This window comes from Cynocephalus volans, chromosome 14 (assembly GCF_027409185.1).
Source record: "Cynocephalus volans isolate mCynVol1 chromosome 14, mCynVol1.pri, whole genome shotgun sequence".
In the NCBI taxonomy this organism is placed as follows: Eukaryota; Metazoa; Chordata; class Mammalia; order Dermoptera; family Cynocephalidae; genus Cynocephalus; species Cynocephalus volans.
This window is the reverse complement of record NC_084473.1, coordinates 27,616,332-27,638,850: the sequence shown is the minus strand read 5'-3', so window position 1 is coordinate 27,638,850 and position 22,519 is coordinate 27,616,332. Positions and strand designations below refer to the sequence as shown.

General features: G+C 34.9%; 1 protein-coding gene and 2 non-coding genes across 4 annotated transcripts in view; all 3 read right to left on the bottom strand.

Annotated features, from left to right (window-relative positions):
• Positions 1–881: 881 nt before the first annotated feature.
• WDR43 (WD repeat domain 43) overlaps positions 882–22,519 on the bottom strand; it is a 44,657-nt gene continuing 23,019 nt past the window's right edge. Inside the window, exons 7-18 of one of the 2 annotated variants that reach the window (XM_063078239.1) lie at positions 22,062–22,126; positions 19,908–20,079; positions 18,474–18,560; positions 17,436–17,567; positions 15,859–15,987; positions 9,822–9,908; positions 9,034–9,065; positions 8,042–8,105; positions 6,101–6,214; positions 5,519–5,588; positions 1,406–1,455; positions 882–1,303 (exon numbers count right to left, since the gene is read on the bottom strand). In XM_063078239.1, coding sequence (XP_062934309.1) covers positions 1,112–1,303; positions 1,406–1,455; positions 5,519–5,588; positions 6,101–6,214; positions 8,042–8,105; positions 9,034–9,065; positions 9,822–9,908; positions 15,859–15,987; positions 17,436–17,567; positions 18,474–18,560; positions 19,908–20,079; positions 22,062–22,126 — 1,194 coding nt within the window. In that variant the 3' untranslated portion in view covers positions 882–1,111. The remainder of the gene's footprint in view (positions 1,304–1,405; positions 1,456–5,518; positions 5,589–6,100; positions 6,215–8,041; positions 8,106–9,033; positions 9,066–9,821; positions 9,909–15,858; positions 15,988–17,435; positions 17,568–18,473; positions 18,561–19,907; positions 20,080–22,061; positions 22,127–22,519) is intronic. The other variant, XM_063078240.1, reaches the window with a different exon arrangement.
• On the bottom strand, positions 17,055–17,132 carry LOC134363466 (small nucleolar RNA SNORD53/SNORD92). The gene has a single exon (XR_010021721.1). It is a non-coding gene; the product is annotated as a small nucleolar RNA SNORD53/SNORD92 (small nucleolar RNA).
• LOC134363465 (small nucleolar RNA SNORD53/SNORD92) lies at positions 17,875–17,951 on the bottom strand. Its single transcript, XR_010021720.1, has one exon. It is a non-coding gene; the product is annotated as a small nucleolar RNA SNORD53/SNORD92 (small nucleolar RNA).

Sequence of the window (22,519 nt, the reverse complement as noted above, 5' to 3'; positions counted from 1 at the left end):
CATTCTTTAAAAAAAAAAAATTACTGATAATTTGAAAAGGCTTTTGTGGGGCTCCAAAATACATATTTATACATACATAAAAAATCTTGTCAGATTTATTATTTTAAAGGTAAACAGATACCCTAACATTGCCAAGAGTGGGTAATGAAAAGGAAGGAAAACATTAAATTACTGAATTATAAAAATACTTTCTTTGGAAAAAAATTCCAACAAGGTTATTAATATCTAAAACCAAAGAGAAAAAATAAGCAATTGTTCTTTGATTCATTAGTAATTTAAATAAAAATGAAACCTCTTCAAAAGCAGCTATAACTGAATTTTTTTAAAAGTTGCAAGTAACGAGCACTTCTAAATCTATACACTGATGATTCTTTACAGGCAATTAGCAGTCAGGAAAAATCCTTAATAGAGCTAATTCTTTAGTTTTTTAATTACCATCATTTTTTTTGTTTTAAAAAAATATTTCACATGACAGCTTAAAAAATAAGTGGTTCTTTTTGGGAAGCACTCCAAATATTCAATCTGACTCAATGCAGATTACCACAGCTAAAAAGCTAGGGGCCACTGGTGATTTTTCTTTTTAAATCACAATCATTTTTACTTGTTTTTAGTTATCCCTTCATATTTTATGAAAATTTACCAAATTAAATGTACCAAATTCAAAAAACTGTCACTAGTGCTGCTCTGCATCTGGATTTGATGAAAGATACCAACCTGAGGTAAGAGCTGACTCCTTCACAAAAGTCCGGTTCTTGAACCCCTATGAGAAAGGTCTTTATCTTCGCTTAAGTCAATTCTTGATATAACCAATCATACTAGGATATTATATTATAAAAATATACCATATATTGGACACTCATGTTGGTACACTGCAGAAAATGTTGTCTATTTACTGTGTAAAGTTTATTAACATTTGAATGAAACACTCTTATTTACACAGTTAAGTCTGGGGTGCTCAGGACAGCAAGGTGGCATGGGCACCGCCTCTGAGAACTGGAAATGTGTAGCGTCCTTGGCATCCTGGCACAGAGACAACCCTCTGCAGGAGAACTCGGCAGCACTGGGCAAGGTGAGCCGGAGGTCACAGTCTGACTGGCTGGCTCTTCTGTCTTCATTCTTCCTCACTTTCATTTTCAGGATCTAAATCAGAATCGCCATTTAGTTCTTTTTCACTTGCTACGTCTCTGTCCTCACCATTTTCTTCATCTTTTTCTTCAGCTTTCTCATCTTCCTCTTCATTCTCTTCATCAACAACTTCTTCTTTTTCACTTTCTTTCTCTTCCTCATCTTCATCCCAATTATCCTGGTAGAAAAATCAAGCACAGAAAGCATTCGTGAAGGCCTTGTTCTTATTCAGTATGAGGATATAAAGGCAGATTTATGTACCAGGAAATAAATCACTCACATCAGAATCCATATCTGCTATTTCATCGTCAGACTCCTCTTCAGAAGACTCTGTAGGGGCATAAAAGAAATCCAGCCTTAATTCTGTGAACAAAGCAGAGGGCATAGCCCTGAAAACTAAACAGAACCAGACGCCTATGTTTACTAACAAATATTAACAACTGATATGTTAGATGTATGGATGTGGGAACAAAACATTCAAATGTAAAAGTAACATAGCTAGATTATTTTCTAAGCATTACGGGGAATCTATTTTACAATGAAGAGGAAAGACTGTTCACCGACCTTAGTTATCATTAAAGGATGAATGAGCAAAATGTGGCTGTTGCTGTGATGCAACATGAAAACCCATCATGGATACACAACTCCCACAAAAGTGTCTGACAAATTCTAACAAGCCTTTAGACATCACGTCCAGTTTAAAGTAATTACAGAATTTATAGGAACAAACTAAATGACACCAACAGAAGTGAATCCATGACCACAAAGTGGGGCATTTTATGAAAGAAACTGTCCAGTCTCTTCAGCAAGTCAATGTCATGAAAAGGGGAGTTTTTAAAGGCTATAAAGAGAAAACACAGCAAATAGATTCAATACCATAGTCCAAGACAGGAGCCTAGTTTGGATAAAACAATTTTAAAGAACATTTTAGAGGGGCTGGCCAGTTAGCTCAGTTGGTTATAACACCAAGGTCATGGGTTCAGATCCCTAAACAGGCCAGTCACAAAATTTTTTAAAAAAGAACATTTTAGGATTAACTGGGGAAAGAGAAAGGTGAGCTAAACTCTGGATAAAATTAAGGAATTAATTTTATTATTAGGTGTGCTCATGTTATCCAATAATATATAATAGTGTTCCCATTTTTTAGGATACTCTAACATTCTTTCTATATTTACTTTTTCTTAATAAGTAATTATGTACAGATGAAGTCTTCTTGCATGCTCATGTCCCTAAGTCCATTCCCCAAAATAAACCACTATGCTAAGCTTATCATTCCCTTGTATGCTGTTATACAATTATAATATGTATAGTCATATGTACCCATGAATTATACATGTACATATTCATGAAAAATACACTACTGTTTTGTGGGGTTTCAAACTTTTTTATGTGTGTACAAATACCTATATACAATTATATGGTACTATACAGAAGATATCTTGTGACTTAAGTTTGCCATCAAACTTACCCATGTTGATAATTTATACTTCTACTTCATGCACTCTCACTGATATATAGTGAGTGAAATGCTGAGAGAATAAGCCATTTTAAACACTGCTCCCACTAATAAAGGAATATGTTTACAAGTACTTTTTAAAATTATAAACAAGGTTACAATGAACTTACACAATTCTCCTTGCATATATGTTTAAAGCCATAGCTCTCAAAGCTTTTTGGTCTTAAAACCCTTTTACATTCTTAAAAATTTGAGGGCCCCAAGAAACTTTTGTTTATGTGTAGTAAGTTTATCAATATTTATTGTATTAAAAATTAAAATTTAATTTTAAAATATTTAACTCATTTACAAATAACAATGCCAACCCCATTACACGTTAATACAAATATGTTTTAATTTTTTAAATATTTTAATATTTTAATTTTAAAATATTTTTTTCCCCAAAACAAAAAAAATTTACTGTCAGTGTTTTACACTTTTACAAAATTTCTCATACTGCATTCAACTTTTTGGGTATGTTGTTTTATTTGAACTGTATGAAGAAAATATTCTCTCACACAGATGGTTAGAAAACGGAAGACGTCATACACCTCTGAAAGGGATCCCCACAAGTCCACTGGCCACACTTTGAGGAGTGCTGGTCACTAGGGTACACACCTAGAAGCACCCCTGATGAATGAATGGAAGGACATGCAAATTTTCAAATCTGCTTGGGATTAAGAAAGTTGTTCTCTGAAAAGAATACACACATACTCCCACAACAGCGTGAGTTTCCATTTCTCCAAATCCTCGCCAATACCTATTTTTAACATCTTTAAAATTTATCAACTTATCTTAGTATGAAATTTTATCTCACTGAGGTTTTAATCTGCATTTCCCTAAAGCAGTTACATTTTCATGTTTATTAGTCATTTGTATCCTCCCAGAAAATCATCTATAGATCCTATTGTTCATTTTACTGTTACTTTACTTTAAAAATAAAATTTTCCTTAAATATATAGAGATGTAAAAAGAAAACAAGGATGTGCAATGTGATACAGGCACAATTCTTTGTTTCATAGGAATTATCAGTTTTTCTAGCAGTTTAATGAACAGGCTACATTTACCACACAGATATAAAACATGCTATCAGTGTGGTAATATAAAAAGATTCCACAGATCTACGGGGTTTTAATGAGTAACTATGCCAGTCTATCGTTCTTGCGCTTCAATGTCTACTCTTGCGCTTCAATGTTTTAATTCTTGATACATAGTAGGGCAAGTTTCCCACCTTGTTCATCTAAATCACAGATATCCTGGGTTCTTTGTTCTCCCTAATAAACAAAATTCTAAATTTACAGAATAATTTGAAGATGACTGGCAACTTTATAATATGGAATTTTCCCTTTCATAATCACTGGCTTACCTTTCAATTTATTCAAGTATGCTTTTGTGTCCTTCAGTTATGTTTTACAATTTTCTCTATAGGAATTTTGTTTCATACTTTAGATGTATTCCAAAGTATTCACAGTTTTGATTGATGCTGTGAATGAGCACTTTTTTCCTGTGTATTTTCTGATTAGTTATTACAGATATATAATAATGCTACTGATTCCTTTTTGTTTATTTTGGTATCCAGCATACTTGCTTATTTACACAGCATCAATTATAATAGTGTGACTATAGATTCTATTGTATTTTCTATGTGAAGGATAGTATTTGCAAAGTCCAATGTTCTAGAATTTACTTCTTTCATACAGTAGTAGGCAAGATATCCAGAAGCAATAAAAAGTACATTACTATCTTATTCCTGACTTTAATAAGTATGCTTTTAAAGTTCCACTGTTATTTATAATGTATGATGTAGGTTTTTGAAATTAAGGAAATTCTCTTAACCTCCTTGGTTGCTTGTATTATTTGAGACTAAATACTAATAAATAATTTTTCTGTACTTAAGATATTATATAGTGTTCCCCAGTTAATCTGTTAATGTAGTGACATTAATAGATTTCTTGGTGCTAAATCACTTTAATCTTTAAATAAACTTTACTTGGTAATGGCATATTATTTTACTTACACACGTCTATAATTGATTTGCTACGTAGGATATTTGAGGATGGTCTAAGATGTTCTTTTTTTACTGTCCTAGTCTGGTTTTGTTAACAAGGTTATAAGATGGTTATATAACAAGGTTGACTCATAAAATGCTTAAATTGTTTGTATATGACAAAAATAATTACTTGATCTTTAGAGGCTTGACAAAATCACCTACAAAACCTCTGGGCCTGGTATCTTGTAAGAAGTTTTCATTAAGTCAATTTTAAAGCTTTTTCAAGTTTCCTATTTCTTTTTACATCAATTTTGGTCATTAAAAGTTTCCTAAGGGCCGACCCCGTGGCGCACTCGGGAGAGTGCGGCGCTGGGAGCGCAGCAGTGCTCCCGCCGCAGGTTCGGATCCTATATAAGGATGGCCGATGCGCTCACTGGCTGAGCGGTGGTGCAGCCGGTCCCCCCCACCCCCCAAAAAAAGTTTCCTAAGAAGTTACCTGTATCACCTAGATTTTTAAATGTATTAGCATACAGTCTGTTCATAGCTTTCTTCTATTTAAATCTCTTCCATACCTAATGCCCCTTTTAAAAAAAAAAAAAAAAAAATGACCAGTAAGGGGATCTTAATCCTTGACTTGGTGTTGTCAGCACCAGGCTCTCCCAAGTGAGCCAGAGGCCAGCCCTCCTAATGCCCTTTTTGTTACTGTATTACACTTGTGTCTTCTGTTTTCTTACTTGATCATGGTTATCTTATTTGCTTATTTTTGCCACAGGCCTGCCTATTTATTACAGGAGGCGTGCCAAAGCAAGATCTTACATTACTGTTTTACAAAATAAGATAACAAAACTGAGTCACTGTGAAAAACTGTATGTTCCAATTCTAGACTCTACCCCAACCCGAATCTTTACCTTCTTCATATACCAACTTTGCCTTCTGTCCAGGAGAAGTCATTCCCTTTGTTTTCTCTGAAGCTGTAACCTGAAAAATTATAAAGTGCTACTATGAAGTGGAGGACAAGCATATTCCAAGCATCACAACCACCACCACACCCACCCTTCCCCATCACTGGCAAACTCACCCTCCACCACTATTATGGATCACCTTAATAGAGTGTGGATCAAATATAGGGCAAATAAATTCTTCAAATACAATAAGGAAAGAATTACTCTATAAAAGTTGACAAATCCTCTGAGATGATTAGAATATCTTTCTGTGCCAACATTTTAACTGTATAAACCTGTAATTTGTTGTTCACAGTAACATGCCCAACCTAAATGTGTTAAGAACTGAACTATAAGGGTGAGAAAGAGTTTCAGTAGAAGTTGGAAGAAGCACAACTAAGCTTTCTTACAGAGAAACAGATATTTCCAAGTTCAAGACTGGATCCTAACATCAATTTCTTACTGAAAAAGGGAGCTCTCAATGCTCAGGTAAATAATCCTTATTCCTCACACCCAAAAGTTTTAGCCAAAACAATTTGACTTACTCACCTGTGTGATTAGAAGAATAAGTTTTCCATGAAGATGTGAGAGTTTCTGAAAAGTTTTGACTCTGCTTTCCATTAACTGGTAGAGTGTCCCCAGCTGGGCTACCAGATCAGGCAGCTAGGGGGGAAAAAAAACGATCATTTGATACTATTATCACATTACAGATGACAAACATACGAGTCACACTCATCTATGCCTCAGTAATTAGCCAGCACACCACAAGCATCTGCTCATAAGTACTTTCTGTGGCAGTAACTGCTTGAGACACAGCCTAGCAACATCACAAATTTTCACAGAAGGCCCTCAATGTCCTAAGAGGAAAAAATAACTTTTTAAAAACAATGATACAAGGTCAGGAAGGAGAAACTGCAAAGTAAGACATACTGCAGGGTGGGACTTCTTTGTATTGATTCAATTATTTCAGATTAGGTCAATATAAAGTAGACAATAAATAAAAAAAAATCCCTACCATATATCTCCAGGCTAAAAAGGGCTTTCCACTGACTCTTACCCTCTGATAACACATTATCTACCTTTACAATAAGGCCCCAGCCAGATAGAGGAAGCTTTTCCTAGCTCCCACAGATCAACAGGACAGAGTAACAAAGTACAAAGCTTACCTTATAGCATTTTAAACATACTCTGTTAATGAATCCTCTGAACCATGACCATGAAAGCAGGAAAGTCTTTTATTTGTCCCTCTAGAGCTACAAAAAAAGGGATCCAACTCTTTGCCCTGTGATTAGCTATAAGTGCCCTCCTATTTCTGATACTTTAGTGTAAATAAGTTTCATTCAAATGTTAATAAACTTTGAACACCAGATAGACACAAAAATGAATAAAATGAGGTTTAATGTAATTGCATTTTGATTTATCATCATCTCCTTTCATGTGTCCCCATTCAGACTGTGAGCTCCAAGATGGGGATCACAGTGCTCATGTGTCACCGAACCCCCACACATACCATAGCCCATGGCTTAGAAATGGCACTTAAAGATATCTGCTAAGGAAGGAAGAAATGAAGGAAAAGAGAGAGGAAAAGCACAAAGAACAAACTGTTGACCTCAAAGCAGGTCATCCAATAGTTTTCCCTATTTCAAACCATGAAAGGCAAAAGGAGCCTGAGACAGAGAACTAGGGACAGTGACAAGGTAGAAGTTGAGTGTAATCATTAAAAAAGGAAGAGCTGTTGTTTAAAAAGCAATTAAGCATTTTTTTTAAAACTATACATTAAAATCTTTTAAGAAAACATTGTAAAGTGTCAGACAAATAAAAGAAAAAAAGCTGTATAATTTTATTTCAAGCTTAAAATATAACTGATATAACGATATAGCAAAAAACATGACTCTCATATTGTGACATATAAAATTTTTTTCTCATGTTGCTTTACAATTTTATGCTCCCTCTCTTCCATTTGCATAAATAATCAAGAGCTGACAGCAGCCCCAGCAAAATGTAGGGGAATTAAATATTTATGCCAGCTTTATCATAAGCTGCTTTTCACCCTCCAGGGACAAGGTAAGACAGACATGTTAACATATACAAAAACTTTAAAATCCTGTTAAGGTTTCTAAAATGAAAGGTAAGGAAACATATGATATTAACACAATTTGCTGAGAAAGTTATTGTATTAAAAAAATCTGAAGGCTAACATCAGTATAACTTTTCTCCTTTCTGTATTTCTCAAAGTTCTCAATAAGATACATACTACTTTTAAAACCCAGGAGAAAAAAAAAAGATCAATTTATAAACAGCCACATAGTGACATTATGAAAGGGCTTATGTCACAGCACCTGGGGGAAAACTAAATCTCTAAAGGAAGTATCCAATGGTTGGCAGATGGGTGGAGAAAGGATGGTTCTGTTCAGCCATTCTTATCATAGTTTATAATCCTTATCAAAGTCAAACTATTCATACTCAGTAACTGTAGCTGAAAAGACTTACTGTGGATAGGTATGATGCATGGACCGTTAACACACACTTTAGCCACTGAACCATTATAACAGCACTGAAAGAAAAGAGAAAAAAATCCAAGTGAACTAATGTTCATAAACTCAAAACTAATACAAAAGTTATAAAATTAGAAAAATCCAGATAAGCAAGTGATCTATAAATTGTGCTCTGTGAAGAAGACTGTAGTAGTAAATCACTGTTAAGTATCACAGTCCTTTCATTCTTTTTCCTGAGATCAGTGTAATATACTAATCTCCTGGGGAGGGGAGAGGGACTGGAAAACAGGACAAAGATCCCTTCCTCCACACCTCATGATTAACTGATACCAGAAGAGTACTCTTCATTCAGACTGAGTTCAATGGACTTGCATGTGATGTTCATGGTATTTGCACCCATCTATTCACCGTCAGGAACAAACAACAAAGTCTTCCACACCAACATTAAAAGGCAAATACAGACCCAAAGGCAAGTCCTAAAGTTAATAAATTCTTTAGCTTTCCTCTTTTGTGAGCTCCAAAGGCTAAAGAAGTCTATAAGGAAAGAAAAACTATATATTGTAGATAGTGATAATATCATACCATAAACTTAGGATCTTCGAGATACAAACTTCCTATTTAAATGCTGAATCAAATTATCAAAGAAAAAAGATCCATAGAATTTAGTCTTTTAGCTAAAATATTTCTTAGTGTCTTAATCAGCTACCAGAGGTTGAGCAAGTTCTATAAATGGCAATTTCGTGATTAAGACTAAATCATTAAATAAGAGTAACTCATTAAATCACCTAATAATAAAACTGAAATACCTATATAGGAGTTTTCTAAAAGAAAAGAAAACTGTAATAAAGTATTAAGAAAAAGAATCATTCAACGTAAGGGGGAGGCGAATATTTGATACTTAAAGAGGTTTATTAGTTAGAATTTGGGGCTAATATCTAATTTCATACTGTCAAACATCGCTGTTTGTAAGTAACCTAAATGTCTTACCTATTAGGATGTCCTTGCAACCTCTTTGTGAGCTAAGGGGGAGAAAAGCACTATTAGCAACAGCACTACAGAGGCAACCAATCTCCATCAACTCCCACAATACGATGACTATATTAGGAAATCATTATTCCATTCAGTAGTCTATTTTCAACCAACATGGTATATCCTATGAATATATTCCCATAATAAGAGTTTCTTAACAATGTTATACAGAATTACTTAAGCACAAACAGGACGTCCACATGTCAGAAACAGTGAACGTTACTCTTGTACAGGTGAGAAGCTGGACTACTGCTAGATAATCTGAATACCCTCCACAATTCCATACTGCCAGGCATATAGATTAACAGCCCATCTGAAATAAAAAAAAAAACCAAAATGTTTAAAAATAGTTTCAATGTTAGGTTAGGGTACCTCACAAGACATAATGGGAAAAACCAAAATGAGAATTTGGGAGCTTTATGTTGAGGTTTCCACAACAATCATCCTCATGTAGATGACATCCTATACATAGAACATTCTATGGTTCTAAATGCCTTCCAGATAAATAGACACAAACTTGCCATTAGTGGAATAAAGGCAAAAATGCCAATGAAACTTCCTTTCATTGCCTCAGGAATTCATCAATTTTACTTTTTCTGTCTAAAGTACTTTCCTCCTATTCATCTATTATTCACTCTCTAAATGCCATGCATCCTTACATATTACAAATCTTTTTCTTTAAAATGCTGAATTTTCCCTTTAATTCAGAGCATCAGGACCTTGAAATGAAAAGAGCAGTCAGTTACCTCTTGCAACAATGGAATAACAGCATGCAGGGGCATCCTTAACACAGTCTTCTTTATTAAGTTTAAATTTCTAGTTTGAAGTACTTTCTGTGAGAAAATAAAATGATTATTAAGATAAGCATACTTATAAGCTAAGGACATTACAGGAAAAACTGTCTGTAAAAATGACTTTTAAAAGACCAAGGCAATGAACTGAATTTAGCAAATAAAGGTTGGAGGGATTATATGGAGATAACTTTTATCTTGAGGCTACCAGACAAATATGGTCTTCAGGAAATTTCCTTCATTAAACAGGTTTTTTTCTTACCAATTTTTTGTATAAAGCACAAAAGAACATCTCTACACATTTAAATACAGATATATACCATGTCAGAGAGGTCTCCAAACCTCCACTTTATGAAATTACAGCTGTATCCACATAAGAGTGAGCAAAACATAATAAAATCATACTTAGAAAGCAAGAGATCTTTTTAAATTGTCAACCTTTTGATAAAATTTTAAACCAATCAAAAGATCATCTAATTAGTGCTTGATCAAAACCCTTCAAGGGTAGATCTATGAGAGACCTGGTCTCCATCTTGGGTTACAGAGCAGGTAAACAGGGTAGATCAGTCTGGGTCCCGGCCCTAGAAGCTGCATCCTCTCGGGCAGGCCATTCAACCTCTCCAAGCTGCTTTATGTAAGCAGAGTATGGGAAAAAAAGAGTCCTTTCAGGTCTCTTGATTCTCCCTTCCTTTTGAACACTTTTAAATACTGTTTCTTTCAAAAGGGTTTACTCCTAGAGGATCTTCACTGATGGTGTATATATGTTCTGGTGCTTGTTGTTGCTATAAAAGTGATGCTTGGAATATAAACAGCAGAGGTACCAAAGTGCAAAAATACAGAAAAGAAGTTTCTGATCTATTTAACAGTTCCTAACATATCCTTTTAGAATTCCCTGTGGATTTTACTTGCTTGTAAAACTACCTTTACACCAAACCCTTCTAAATCTATCAAGTACTGTTTAAAAACCATCACTTACATAATTACACATAGTTTCTTATACAAAAGAAATAAAACATTTTATACATCATTACTGGGGAGCTGAGGATGGACTGTCCTAATTTAATAGTCTCCAATTAACCAAAATTTTCATTTTCAAGTAAGTGGAATACAGGATTCCAAGCAAAATATACTGATCAAAACTAACAATAATTCAGAAGGTGCTTGATGATACTAAATATTCCTCAAATCACCTCTTTATTATCACAAAATTCCAGTGATCTGGAAGCTACAGGAAATATTCTGTTTGAACTAGTCCACAAATTATTTTTTGAGATATGACATGCTTTTATTAAGGTCTTTAATTTTCACAAGATGTTCACCCAAACCACCAGGCTTCAACATCTTAAATAGCCAAGTTGGGCAGCAGCTCTTCAGATCAAGGAATAAGATCCTGAACTTGTTGTTCCTCACGCTCATTATTTACACCAAAAGCCTGGTTAAGAAGCATAATGCAGTACTAAGAACATAATGGAGGAATGAAAGATATGTGGTTTGTGAGATCCATTAGTGCTCTAAATATACAGTGATCATACAATTTGTTGTCCAAACTGGGACACTTCTGCGAATGAATGGAAAGAGTCACTATTAATAATTACACCAAGATACAAGGTGTAAACGAGAACCGTCAAAAAGGTATGGTCTAGCTATCTAGAAGCCTATACTATTGTCTAGCATGGCAAAATAGTATGGTCTAGCTATCTACAAGTTACCCAAACTGCTGGGCAGAAGAATTTTTAACAAACTCTTTGATGCTTCTTATGCCCACTAAAGACAGAGGCTCCGTGGCAACAATTTTCAAATTTAAAATAAGCAAATAAGTATGTTATTCCAAACCAAGTGAAATGATGAGTCAGCATCATTAACTTCTATGAAGGATGTACTTAAAGAAACAACCTATAAACCACACTTACAACTACCAAGATGATGATGTTGAAGATGAGATTTTTCTTTAACAACTTTACTACAGCACAACTGAAGCACAATAAACAGCACATATGTAAAGTGCATTTTTTGATCACTATGACATACACATTTATCCACGAAACAAACTGTGATAAAACTAAAACATTCCATTATCCTCAATTCTCCTTGAGCCCCTTTACAATGCATCCCTCCTTCTATCCCCATTCCCCAGGCAGCTACTGAACTATATACATTATCAGTCTGCATTTTCCAGAATTCTTATATAAATGGAATCATACTTTAGTACTTTTGGTTTGGCTTCTTTCTCACAGCGTAAGTTTGAGGTTCATCCATGTTGTTTGTCTATCAATAACACATTCCTTATATTGCTATGAACAATGTGTTTATCCATACATCTTTTGAGGGACACATGAGTTCCTTCCAGTTTGGGGCTATTACAAATAAAGTGGCTGTGAACACTTATGTACAAGTCTTTGTATGAACATATGTGTGTTATTCTCTTGGTAAATATCTAGGACTATGATGGCTGGGTCATATGGCAGATGTATCCTTAATTTTTAATAAACTGCCCAACTATTTTCAAAGTAGTTGTGCCACTTTACATTCCCACCAGCAAGACATGAGTTTCAGCTGCTCCTCATCCTCACCAACACATGGTACTATCTTCTTAATTTTAATGTACCATAGTGTTATCTCATTGTCGTTTTAATATGCATTTCTGTGATGATTAGTGATGTATAATAATACCATTACATGCACTTATCGGCCATTAGAATTCTTTTGTGAAGTATCTGTTCAAACCTTTACCAATGATTCTTTTATTTGAGTGAAAAGAGTTCTTTACATATTCTGGATACAAATTCTGTCTGATATTTAAGTTGCAAATATTTTTTACCAGTCTGCAGCTTGTCTTTTCATGCTCCTAACATTGTTTTTTCAAAAGCAGAAGTTTCTAATTTTGATGAAGTTCAAATAACCAATTATTCTTTAAATATTTCATGCTTTTTATGATGTATCTAAGAAACCTTTCCCCAGTCTTGTTCACATAGTTTTCTACTGTCTTCTAGAAGTCTTGTACTTTTAGATTTTATCTTTAGGTCTACTGTCTATTTTGCATTGATTTTTATATAAGGTCTAAGGTAAAACTGAGATTCATTTTTTTCTAATTATGTGTGGTCTATTTCTGAACTCTATTTTTGGTCCTTTAATCTGTATTTATTTTTTCACCAATAATGAACTATCCTGATTGCTATAGCTTTATCTTCAAATCAGGTAAAGTAATTCCACCAACTTGCTCTTTATTTTATAATTGCTATGGTTATTCCATGTCCTTTGCATTTCCATATAAATTTTAGGATCAGATTATCAATTTCTACAAAGGTGGTTGGTGGCAGCTGTTCGAATTTTAATTGGGAAAGGGTTGAACATAGATTAATTAGGGGACAATTCCTCATCTAAACAATACTGAATATTCTAATCCATAGATATGGTTTAGATCTCCATTTACTTAAGTCTTTGTTAATTTCTCTCAAGTATTATAATTTTTAATGTACAGATGTAGTCATCTTTTTTAGATTTATCCTAGGTATTTTTTGGCACTACTATAAATGGAACTTTTTAAAAAATTTAATTTAAATAAATTTTTACTTCTGTGGTTACCATGAATTACATACATAACTAGGCTTTTCTTTTTGCATAAGCTATAGACAATTTCATTGGATTACATTCCCACCTTCCTAAAAGCCATAAATTTTAATGTCAAGTTCACTATGACAAATTCTTAAACTCTTAGAAGGTCCCATGTTGTATCCCTTTCATTGCTCACTTTCTTCTTTCCCTCCTATTTTTAATGTCCTCCAAACAATGTATCATGTACCCTCATAAGGCAGCTTTTGGGAATGGTGAAGACTTTTTTAGGGGGCAAAAAAATGTATGTTTTTTACTTGCCTCTTTCTTTTTAGAGTAGAGGGCAGAACATGAAAATATGTAATCTACTACGTAATAAACTATGGGAACATTTCCATACTTTAAATTTTTTTTAAAAGGGTTAGTTTAAGCCTTTCACTGTAACTTTTACAGTTCTGTTTTAGCATACAATTTTTCATCATTCAACTACTTTACAATTATTTCTACCTAAGTAATATAAACCTTAACAATTTAAGAAGTAGTTTCATAAACAGCATTTCATTAGTCCTTCCAACAACCCTACGACAACTGATAAAAATTATACATTAATACATTTAAAGTGTTCTTGACAAAAAAAAGAGTATAAACATCTCTTCAAGCTTCTAGACCTAACTATCAGAATGCAGAATACAAACTGGACAGAGGAACATGTTAAATGTCACCAAAGAAATGCAGTAGGCAAAATCCGGATTGTGGGACTCTCTATTGGGCAAATAACCTAGCTTCTACAAAAAATAAATTGCAAGAGAGACGGAAGGGGTATTATTAACAAAATATAATATAGATTCTACTGCAATATTGTTTTGAAGAAAGCAAAAATAAAAACTTAAAAAGTTTATGAGATAATCAGGGAAATGTAAACACTAATGACATTTGATAATTTTAAAGAATTATTGTTTACTTTTTTAGGTGTGATTATGAATTGTGGGTGTTTTTTAAAGGAGGTATTAAGTTGAATAGGGATATGTTTATGGGTGAAATGATATCTGATCATTTCTGAGATCTGCTTCACCATAACCTGGGGAGACAAGTGGGCAAATAGATGAATTAATGATAGACTAGCTAGTGCTATTAATTTTTGAAACTGGGTGATGGGTTCATGGTGGTCCACTGTACTATTCTAAATGTTTTAAATGTTTCTTAATAAGAAAGAAAAAAAGAAAAAATTGGTACCTGCTTCACTTGTACCTACCAAGGAAGGTTTCAAAGCATAGGGCAGGTAAGTGACATTACATTTCAAAAACATTGTCAATTGTTTCCTACAGCTTCTTCTCACCTAGGTTTCTATGCCATGGTAAACTAATATTCACCTTCCTAAATACATACATTCAAAAACTATTTTAAAAGAAATTTGGAGAAAAAATATTTTAAATAAAGTAAAAAGGAAAAAAAAAAGTAATTTGGGGTTTTCAGACCTGGTCTCCTCTCTCATTTTGCAAAATCACCTTTGACACAAATATAAGATATAAAACAAGAGGGATGCTATTCATAGGTTACAGATCAAAGTTACATTTATGCTAACCAAAAACACAGTACATGGGCCGGCCCGTGGCTCACTCGGGAGAGTGCAGTGCTGATAACACCAAGGCCACGGGTTCAGATCCCATATAGGGATGGCCGGTTGCTCACTGGGTGAGCGTGGTGCTGACAAAAACACAGTACTGCTATGAGTCATTAAGAATAAATGCACTTAAATTTAAATTGCTTTACTCTGATAAGGCAGTGCTTAAATCCAGTTGCTTTTAACACTTAAATTTTCTATACTGACCACTGTCAAACTGTGGAATTTAAGAGGACCAAATTGAGTAACTTCATACAAGCAGTCACCAACTTACACAGAAATCATAAATGTCTCCCTTTATACAAAGTTTCTAGTACTTTTATCTCTAAATATTTTATAACATAACCCCCAACCCTCTTGAATTTTTTACCCCAAACCTCCTACCCATTGCCAAGGTTCCACCTCACTGCCCCCTCTCACGGCCAGGGGGTAATAAGTTCCTGGAATCCAGAGTAAAAACTCAGGAACGCATTTTCCTACAGAAAAAAATATAAATTGTGATCTAGAATGCCGAGTATTACGGTTCAGCTACACTATGTTTATAAAGGCTTTGGTGAACTAAAGCCTAAGAACCCAACAATTCAGAACATATTTCTATGAGAAAATGCATTCCAGGTTCAAAATAATTCAACACAATCCCTTTGTAGGTTGGTGACTGCCTGTATAACACCACCAAGAGATATGTACTTGACTTGTCTCAAAAAATATTAAATTTCAAACAGTTCTATAACATGACTATCCACTCTGAGAATGTGCTATGTCAGTCACTTTCTAAGAAAAATTAACCATCTTAATTCATTTAAAAACTGCTATCATACTTACATTTAGCATTTCAAAATCATTACTTTCTAAACCCTGTGCAAGAAGAACTGGAAAGCTATTTGTCTGTAGGTCATCCTTTCCTTTTTTTTGGTCTATATCCATTGCCCCCAGGCGTTCTTCAATGCTAACCTACAGAACAAAAATGATCCGTTAAAAGAAGTTTGGAGACAAAAAACACTGGTTGATTCACACCTCAATCCTGAAAAACACAATAGAATCTCAGTTCCATAATGTCTATGCTGGAGACAAGTGAAATGTTAGCAATCTAAGTTTCCAGATCCTGGTGAATAAAACACTGCCCAAGAAACACATGGTTTACAAATGTAATTCATAAAAATCCCTCTATATGAAGATCCAGAAAAGGCAAGGACATGGCATCTGAATACTAAAGCATTAGAAAAGAACTATTATCACAGAAGCTTCTTCCACTATAACAATCCCTTAGCATCAACCTCAGATCTGCAAAAGTAAACAAAATATTATCAAAAACACAGACAGTTATGTTCCCCCAAATTTTTTTTTCTATTTTTCTATTTTTTCTCCCTATTTTTTTTTTAATTAGTGAGCTCCAAATGACGGTTTATTACCTATGACAACCAAGCGTTCTTGATAAATATTTAAAATTTAAGTGTAAATAAACATGATGCAATTTGCTATACAAAAATTCATTTGTATTCAACTGATCCCTGTTTAAAATGAGCCAACAAACTATGTTCTGCCAGCCCCTTGGTAACTAAGTCAACATATAAATTTGTCCTATGACTAACAGAGCAACTGAAGTGCTCTGGTAAAGCCCCCTGCTACCCTAACATGAAAAACTAAAAAAAGGTAGGAGTAAATTCAAGAGTTGAATCTAGGCCAAGCTAAAGAAAGGTGGCACTTTATTTTAAAGTCAGATATCACATTATCAAGAAATAATTTTTATGAACAGCTATGTTATCCCCAACCTCCCAACCAATAAAGAAAGATATGTAAAATCAGCTAATGAAACAATCTTTCTTTAAGGATAAAACAGCTAAAAGTCTAGATTACTTAGACAAGAGTGAAAAATAAGAATGGAAGAAGAGAAAGAGGACTCTGCATAGACAAGTACAGTAACCACAGGAGGGTTTGAGGAGTTGGGGGGATAAATGAGCACCTTAAGCAGTTATAACAACGATCACTTTAAAGACCAACTGGCATTACATCAGCGAGGACTGCTCAGACAGCCAAGAGAAAAGAGGCATCACTGGAACTCAGCAACATGCGAAACCCAAAAAAAATCATCACAGCAAGTCCTGGCTTAATTTATTCAATTTTTTGTTATCCAGCTAACTATTATCAAATGGCCCAGACATCACCTCCTTTAGTTAATAGAAGTTTCATCCTCTCTATTTAACAGTGGCCAAATAAGTCTTACAAGGGTGACAATCTAGAATGTTGGGACCTATAATGCTGGGGAGAAAAGAGAGGGTAACAGCAACAATCTCACTAAATTTCTAAGGCTTCAACTTTGGCTCTCTCCAATATACATGTTAGAATCTCCCAAGCAATCCCTTATCTTAAACTCAAATACATGGTCCAAGTAGTTGCATTACCTCATTTCCCCCTAATTTCCTCTTGCTCTCTACTCCCTCAGTTTGTGGAGGAGCAGGCTTGATAGCTGCATGATGACCAGGAATCCCAGGCACCAGAACTTTTACTTCAGAATTCATCACTGGTGTTCTCACCTGTTTAACAGGAATAGCAGGGGTATGAAAAAGGAAATTACACCTTAGTCTTTATGTATCCTCAATGAGAAAAAGAAGCCTTTTAAAAGGCTTTTTTATTGGAAAACACAGTATAATTAACTTGATATAAATTAAAGATAAATTTTAATTGAATGTTGGCAAATAAGTTTTTACATGTTAATTTGAAAGTTCATGGTTTTAAAGCTTGTAATACCACATAAGAGTAAAAACCAGGAAAAACAAAATCTACAGATTACACAAGGACGGGTGATTTATGATTATCTCCAGAATTTGATCTTTGCCAGAAATGCTCAGACAGCCAAGAGAAGGTGTCATCTCTGAAACTCAGCCAGAAGCGAAACCATATGGATGTCATCATAGCATGTCTTGGCTTTTCTCTTCTCATGAAGCAGCCAAACATATGATATATACATGTGGACACCGAGTTATTTTCAAAATAAAGCACCACATGATGCTCTTTTATGTAGTATTAAATCCCAGCCCCAACATGGTTTTAGTTCACCCTGAAATACAGAATTCCTCTCAACAAAGTTATGCCCTTTTAAATACCAAGACTGATATCATTTATTGATAAATTTGATACTAATATTTATTCCTACAACTTCCTTGCCCACATGATCATGCATGGTGGGCAGGGAAGAACTAAATCCAAGGTCTTAACTGCCAGTCATCTATTCACACAATATTTCAACATACCAAGAGTACAGAAACGAAGAAAGTTTTAGACTCAATATATAAAATTATAATTGCACAAAATTTATGACAAAAATCATAAAGAGGATATAAGGAATAAAAAGATAAATGAAGTCAGTCTAAACATAATACTATATAATTCAATTCATCTAAGTCTCTCTTCTCTTAACTTCAAATTTGTAATGTGCTCACCTTTGTTATGGCTGTTTCTACTTTTGGGGCCCAGCAGTTTGAAATATCTCTTACTAAACACATATGAGTTTCTTTGGAGTTTAAAGCCTGGGAATATATTTTTAAAAGGGAGATGGGAGAGGGAAGAAAAAGAGAAAGTGTCAAACACAGCAACTGGGAATAAGAATAAAAAATAACTATTTGTGCATTTTTATAAACTGTTAGCCATGATCACCACTCGAACTGATGGCAGTTAAGGAAAATGGGTAAAACCTGAAGACTGGACACAATGTTCAAGCTCCTCAGTTATGAACTGCTTGAATTTTTTAAAAGTCATCAGATTTTTTAAATATAACTTATTTTAAAGAAAACATATCAGTTCATCAGCCTTGTAAAGAATAATCTGTGCTCAAAAATAAATGGTCCTACCCTAACATCTCCTACTGTTATTCATTCCACAAGCAAATCAAAGATAGCACTGCTGATTAATAAAACTCTCTGAAGTGGATCTATTTGTCCTGACATGATATTAAATGGGGGAAGGGGAAGTCAGATGCAGCAAATTACATAGGTGCCAAAAAGGTTTACGGTTATATAAAATTCTATATACTCATATGAGCAATTAATATCTGGAAGGGCACAAAACAAACAGGTAACAGTGGTTACATCCGGAGAGGGGGGGATTCACATATGACAAGGAGACACATTTACAGCTTAACGTTTCTCTTCTTTTTTTATTAAACCACTTGCATGTATTATATTTTAAAAAGTAGTTTTTAGGAAGCCCAACAAGAGCTTGCCTGGGCACATAATATTCCACTCATAGCCTTACTAAGTTAAAGTATTATAAATGCAAACTTAAGAAATCACCTATTAGACATGATCATAGTAACTTCACCAGAAGTCTTCAAAGAAGCTTCTGTAGTAAAAAATGTTAAGTCATTGCACTACCCATAACATTTCCACTTAGAAAACTCAATGAGTACTATTAATAAGGTCTCTTATTAAGATTTATGTTTTGTGTAACTGTTTTGTGTAAAATTCAACAGAAGTCATACCTGTCCTGACCAAAAGAGTAGTCACTAGAAACATGCAACTACCGAGCACTTGAAATGTGGCTAGTCCAAACTGAGATGGACTGTAAGTGTAAAATGCACACCACATTTCCAAAACATAATACCAAAAAAGGGAGTGGGCGTGATATTAAATATCTCAAACAATGTTTTATATCAACCAGGTACTAAAATGGCATTTTGAATATGCCAGGTTTAGTAAAACATAGAGTTCTCATAAATTAAAATAAACCATCCAGTGAATAGTCCTTTAATTAAAGGAAAATATATTACTTCTTTTTAAGTATTACAACAAGTAGACCAATGTATCATTTTTAAAATCATTCTTTTCCATGGACATGTTGGTGCTATACTATTTTACTCTAGGGCAGCATCTACGTACCACTCGCTCAATGGTAGGCTGAAACCAATTGCCATATACAAGCAACAATGACATTTTGTCTGAGCAAAAACCAGCTGCTAGAATAGGGATGGGTTTTGGTGTTGATTTCTTGCCTTTCCCGGGTGTTGCTATCTGAACTGTGCAGTTTGAAGTCAAAGGCTTCTTGCAGAATCTACAAATGAGAGGAAAATCAAATTAAAAGACGTGAAATAACATCTCATACTAATTCTTCAAAGATGGCACCAAGTCATTAAATGCAACCTTCCTCTAGCCTCCACACTACCATCAGGAGTGACCAGGGTCCCCAGAACTTGAGTGCTCCTTTCAAGACCTCACCCAATAACCCTCAAAACCTCACCACCAAAATCAGCTTTGACCCCCAACTGCCCCTTTCTCCCATTTTGTCAAACACCAAAAAGAGGCCCTATGCTCCTAAACGATCTCTCCCCACCCTAAGCTTCAGCCCTCACATGGCTCTGTATGTGCCCTATGCCAACCAGTTCCATCTCCAGCACTCCCAACCCCCCAAAACCTCACAGTCCCAGAAGCAAAATTATGCCCTCAATGTCTTCTTTAAGGGCTCTCTTCACCTTCTTGCTCTACCCTGGCTCATCCTTACAATTCTCCCAAGTTATAGTTGTTTTCTCTCCCACACCTTTTGTACCAGGGGTCTTGGACATGACTTCAGTGTGCACCTTGTTCTTTGCTAACACAATATTCTCTCCCTCTTTCGTCCCTAAAATCTTTGAAATTGTTGTCACCAAATACCAGCTACCTCTCCCACCTGCCACCATCCAATAATGTGGGTCATTCCCCCACAATTATTAAAGATTTTACTGGCCTGCTATCATTCTTTACAACACTACTCTTAAAAAATTCCTTTCTTAGTGGTTTCCATATCCAGTATCCAGGCAGATGATCCTTTTTCACTCTGGTCCCTCGGTTCCTACCTCCAATGACCATTCCCCCCACTATATCTCAGCCACACACTCCTTACACCCTAGACAACATATTACCACACATCCCCAGTAAGTACACACCCTCCATAATCTCAATTTTAAATATCCCACTATCCCTGTTTTTCCAACTCACCCCCCTTCTAGTATCCTGACTCCACAACTATCTCTAGACCCAGGATTTTTGGCCTTTACCCCTCTACAGTCTATTCTCAACATATCAGACAGAACGACTATCTTAAAACTTAGGTGAAATCCCATCATTCCTCTGCTTAAAATCCTTCAATTGCTTACCACTGCCCAAGAGAAATGCCCAAGTCCTCATCACGGCCCACTACTTCTATGCTCCTACTTCCTCTGGGCCTCAATTATACATTCCATGTATACACATCACTATGTCAATAAAAGTGTTACACACTAAAATGTTAACAGTTATCTCCAGGAACAGAACTCAGTGGAGGAAGACTCAGATTTTGTAATCAATTGTTTCTGCAATGTAATTAGTTTATACTTAAATAAACTGCTATACTAGTATTTTAAAAGAAGAGTATCAACTGACAATAAAAGATTGAAACCATTTTAAACTTTAACATAACTGTACACATAATTGAGTCTGAGACCATGTTTAAAGTATACAACAAGGTTTGGCAATAACTCTTCTATAAAGGGCTAGACAGCAAATAATTTCAAGTTTTTCAGGCCACATATAATCTCTACTGGATTTGGCCTACAGGCCATAGTTTGCTGACCCCCTGGTCTATGACTACTACACAACCTACAAACACTCCCCTTTCTGTCTACCAAACAAGAGCACTGCCACACTTTACTGATCTGTATGTGTATGGCAAGGGGAAGTAAAGCACTAGCCAAGACAAAAATTAAGGCCTCACCAAAGTTCAGAAGTAAATCTCTCTAACTGAGCCACTTTCTCTTAAGATTTATCATTGGAACAAGCAACATTTACTTAACATACATAATAAAAAGTCACTCTCCTAATCACAAATATACCTATGAAGAAATGATCCATGACTTCAAAAACTTGAGTTCTCACTGGGAATGTATGTAGTTATATGCATAAAGAAAAACGCTCCCACGACAATCTCAATGAATAGTAATATTATGCAAAGAACAATGAAATGGGAGTATTAAAAAGTAACAAGTCAGGGAAAGAGGAATTTCTTTCTTGAAAAATCCTTACCCATTTAATATGTGTTCAAAAAGATGAACTTGACCATCTCTGCAAACAACAGCTAACTTGACAGGCTAAAAGAAAAATGCAACTGATTAACTCTTATGGATAACACATTTCAGTCCCCCACTTAACTTATGAAAACTCCACTCTCCTCCCCACCCCTTTAAATAACCAGAAATAAAGATAGAAGAGCAAAGATACACTTAAAAATAATTATCTCTGTCAAAATAACAATTAGTGTTGTTGTTTTCATGATTCTAAAGAAATGCTTAGGCCAAGAAGATAACACAGTCAAGGAAAATGCAGACTGCAAGTTAGATGAACAAAGTTATTACCAAGTGTGGAGGCTGGCAACACAAAACTGACATGCCCCACCTGTCAGAGCAGTCACAATGGATGAAAATGCCATCTTGCAGCGATGGCTGGGAAGGGGTGGGGATGGAGTTCTCAGCCCTCACCACCTC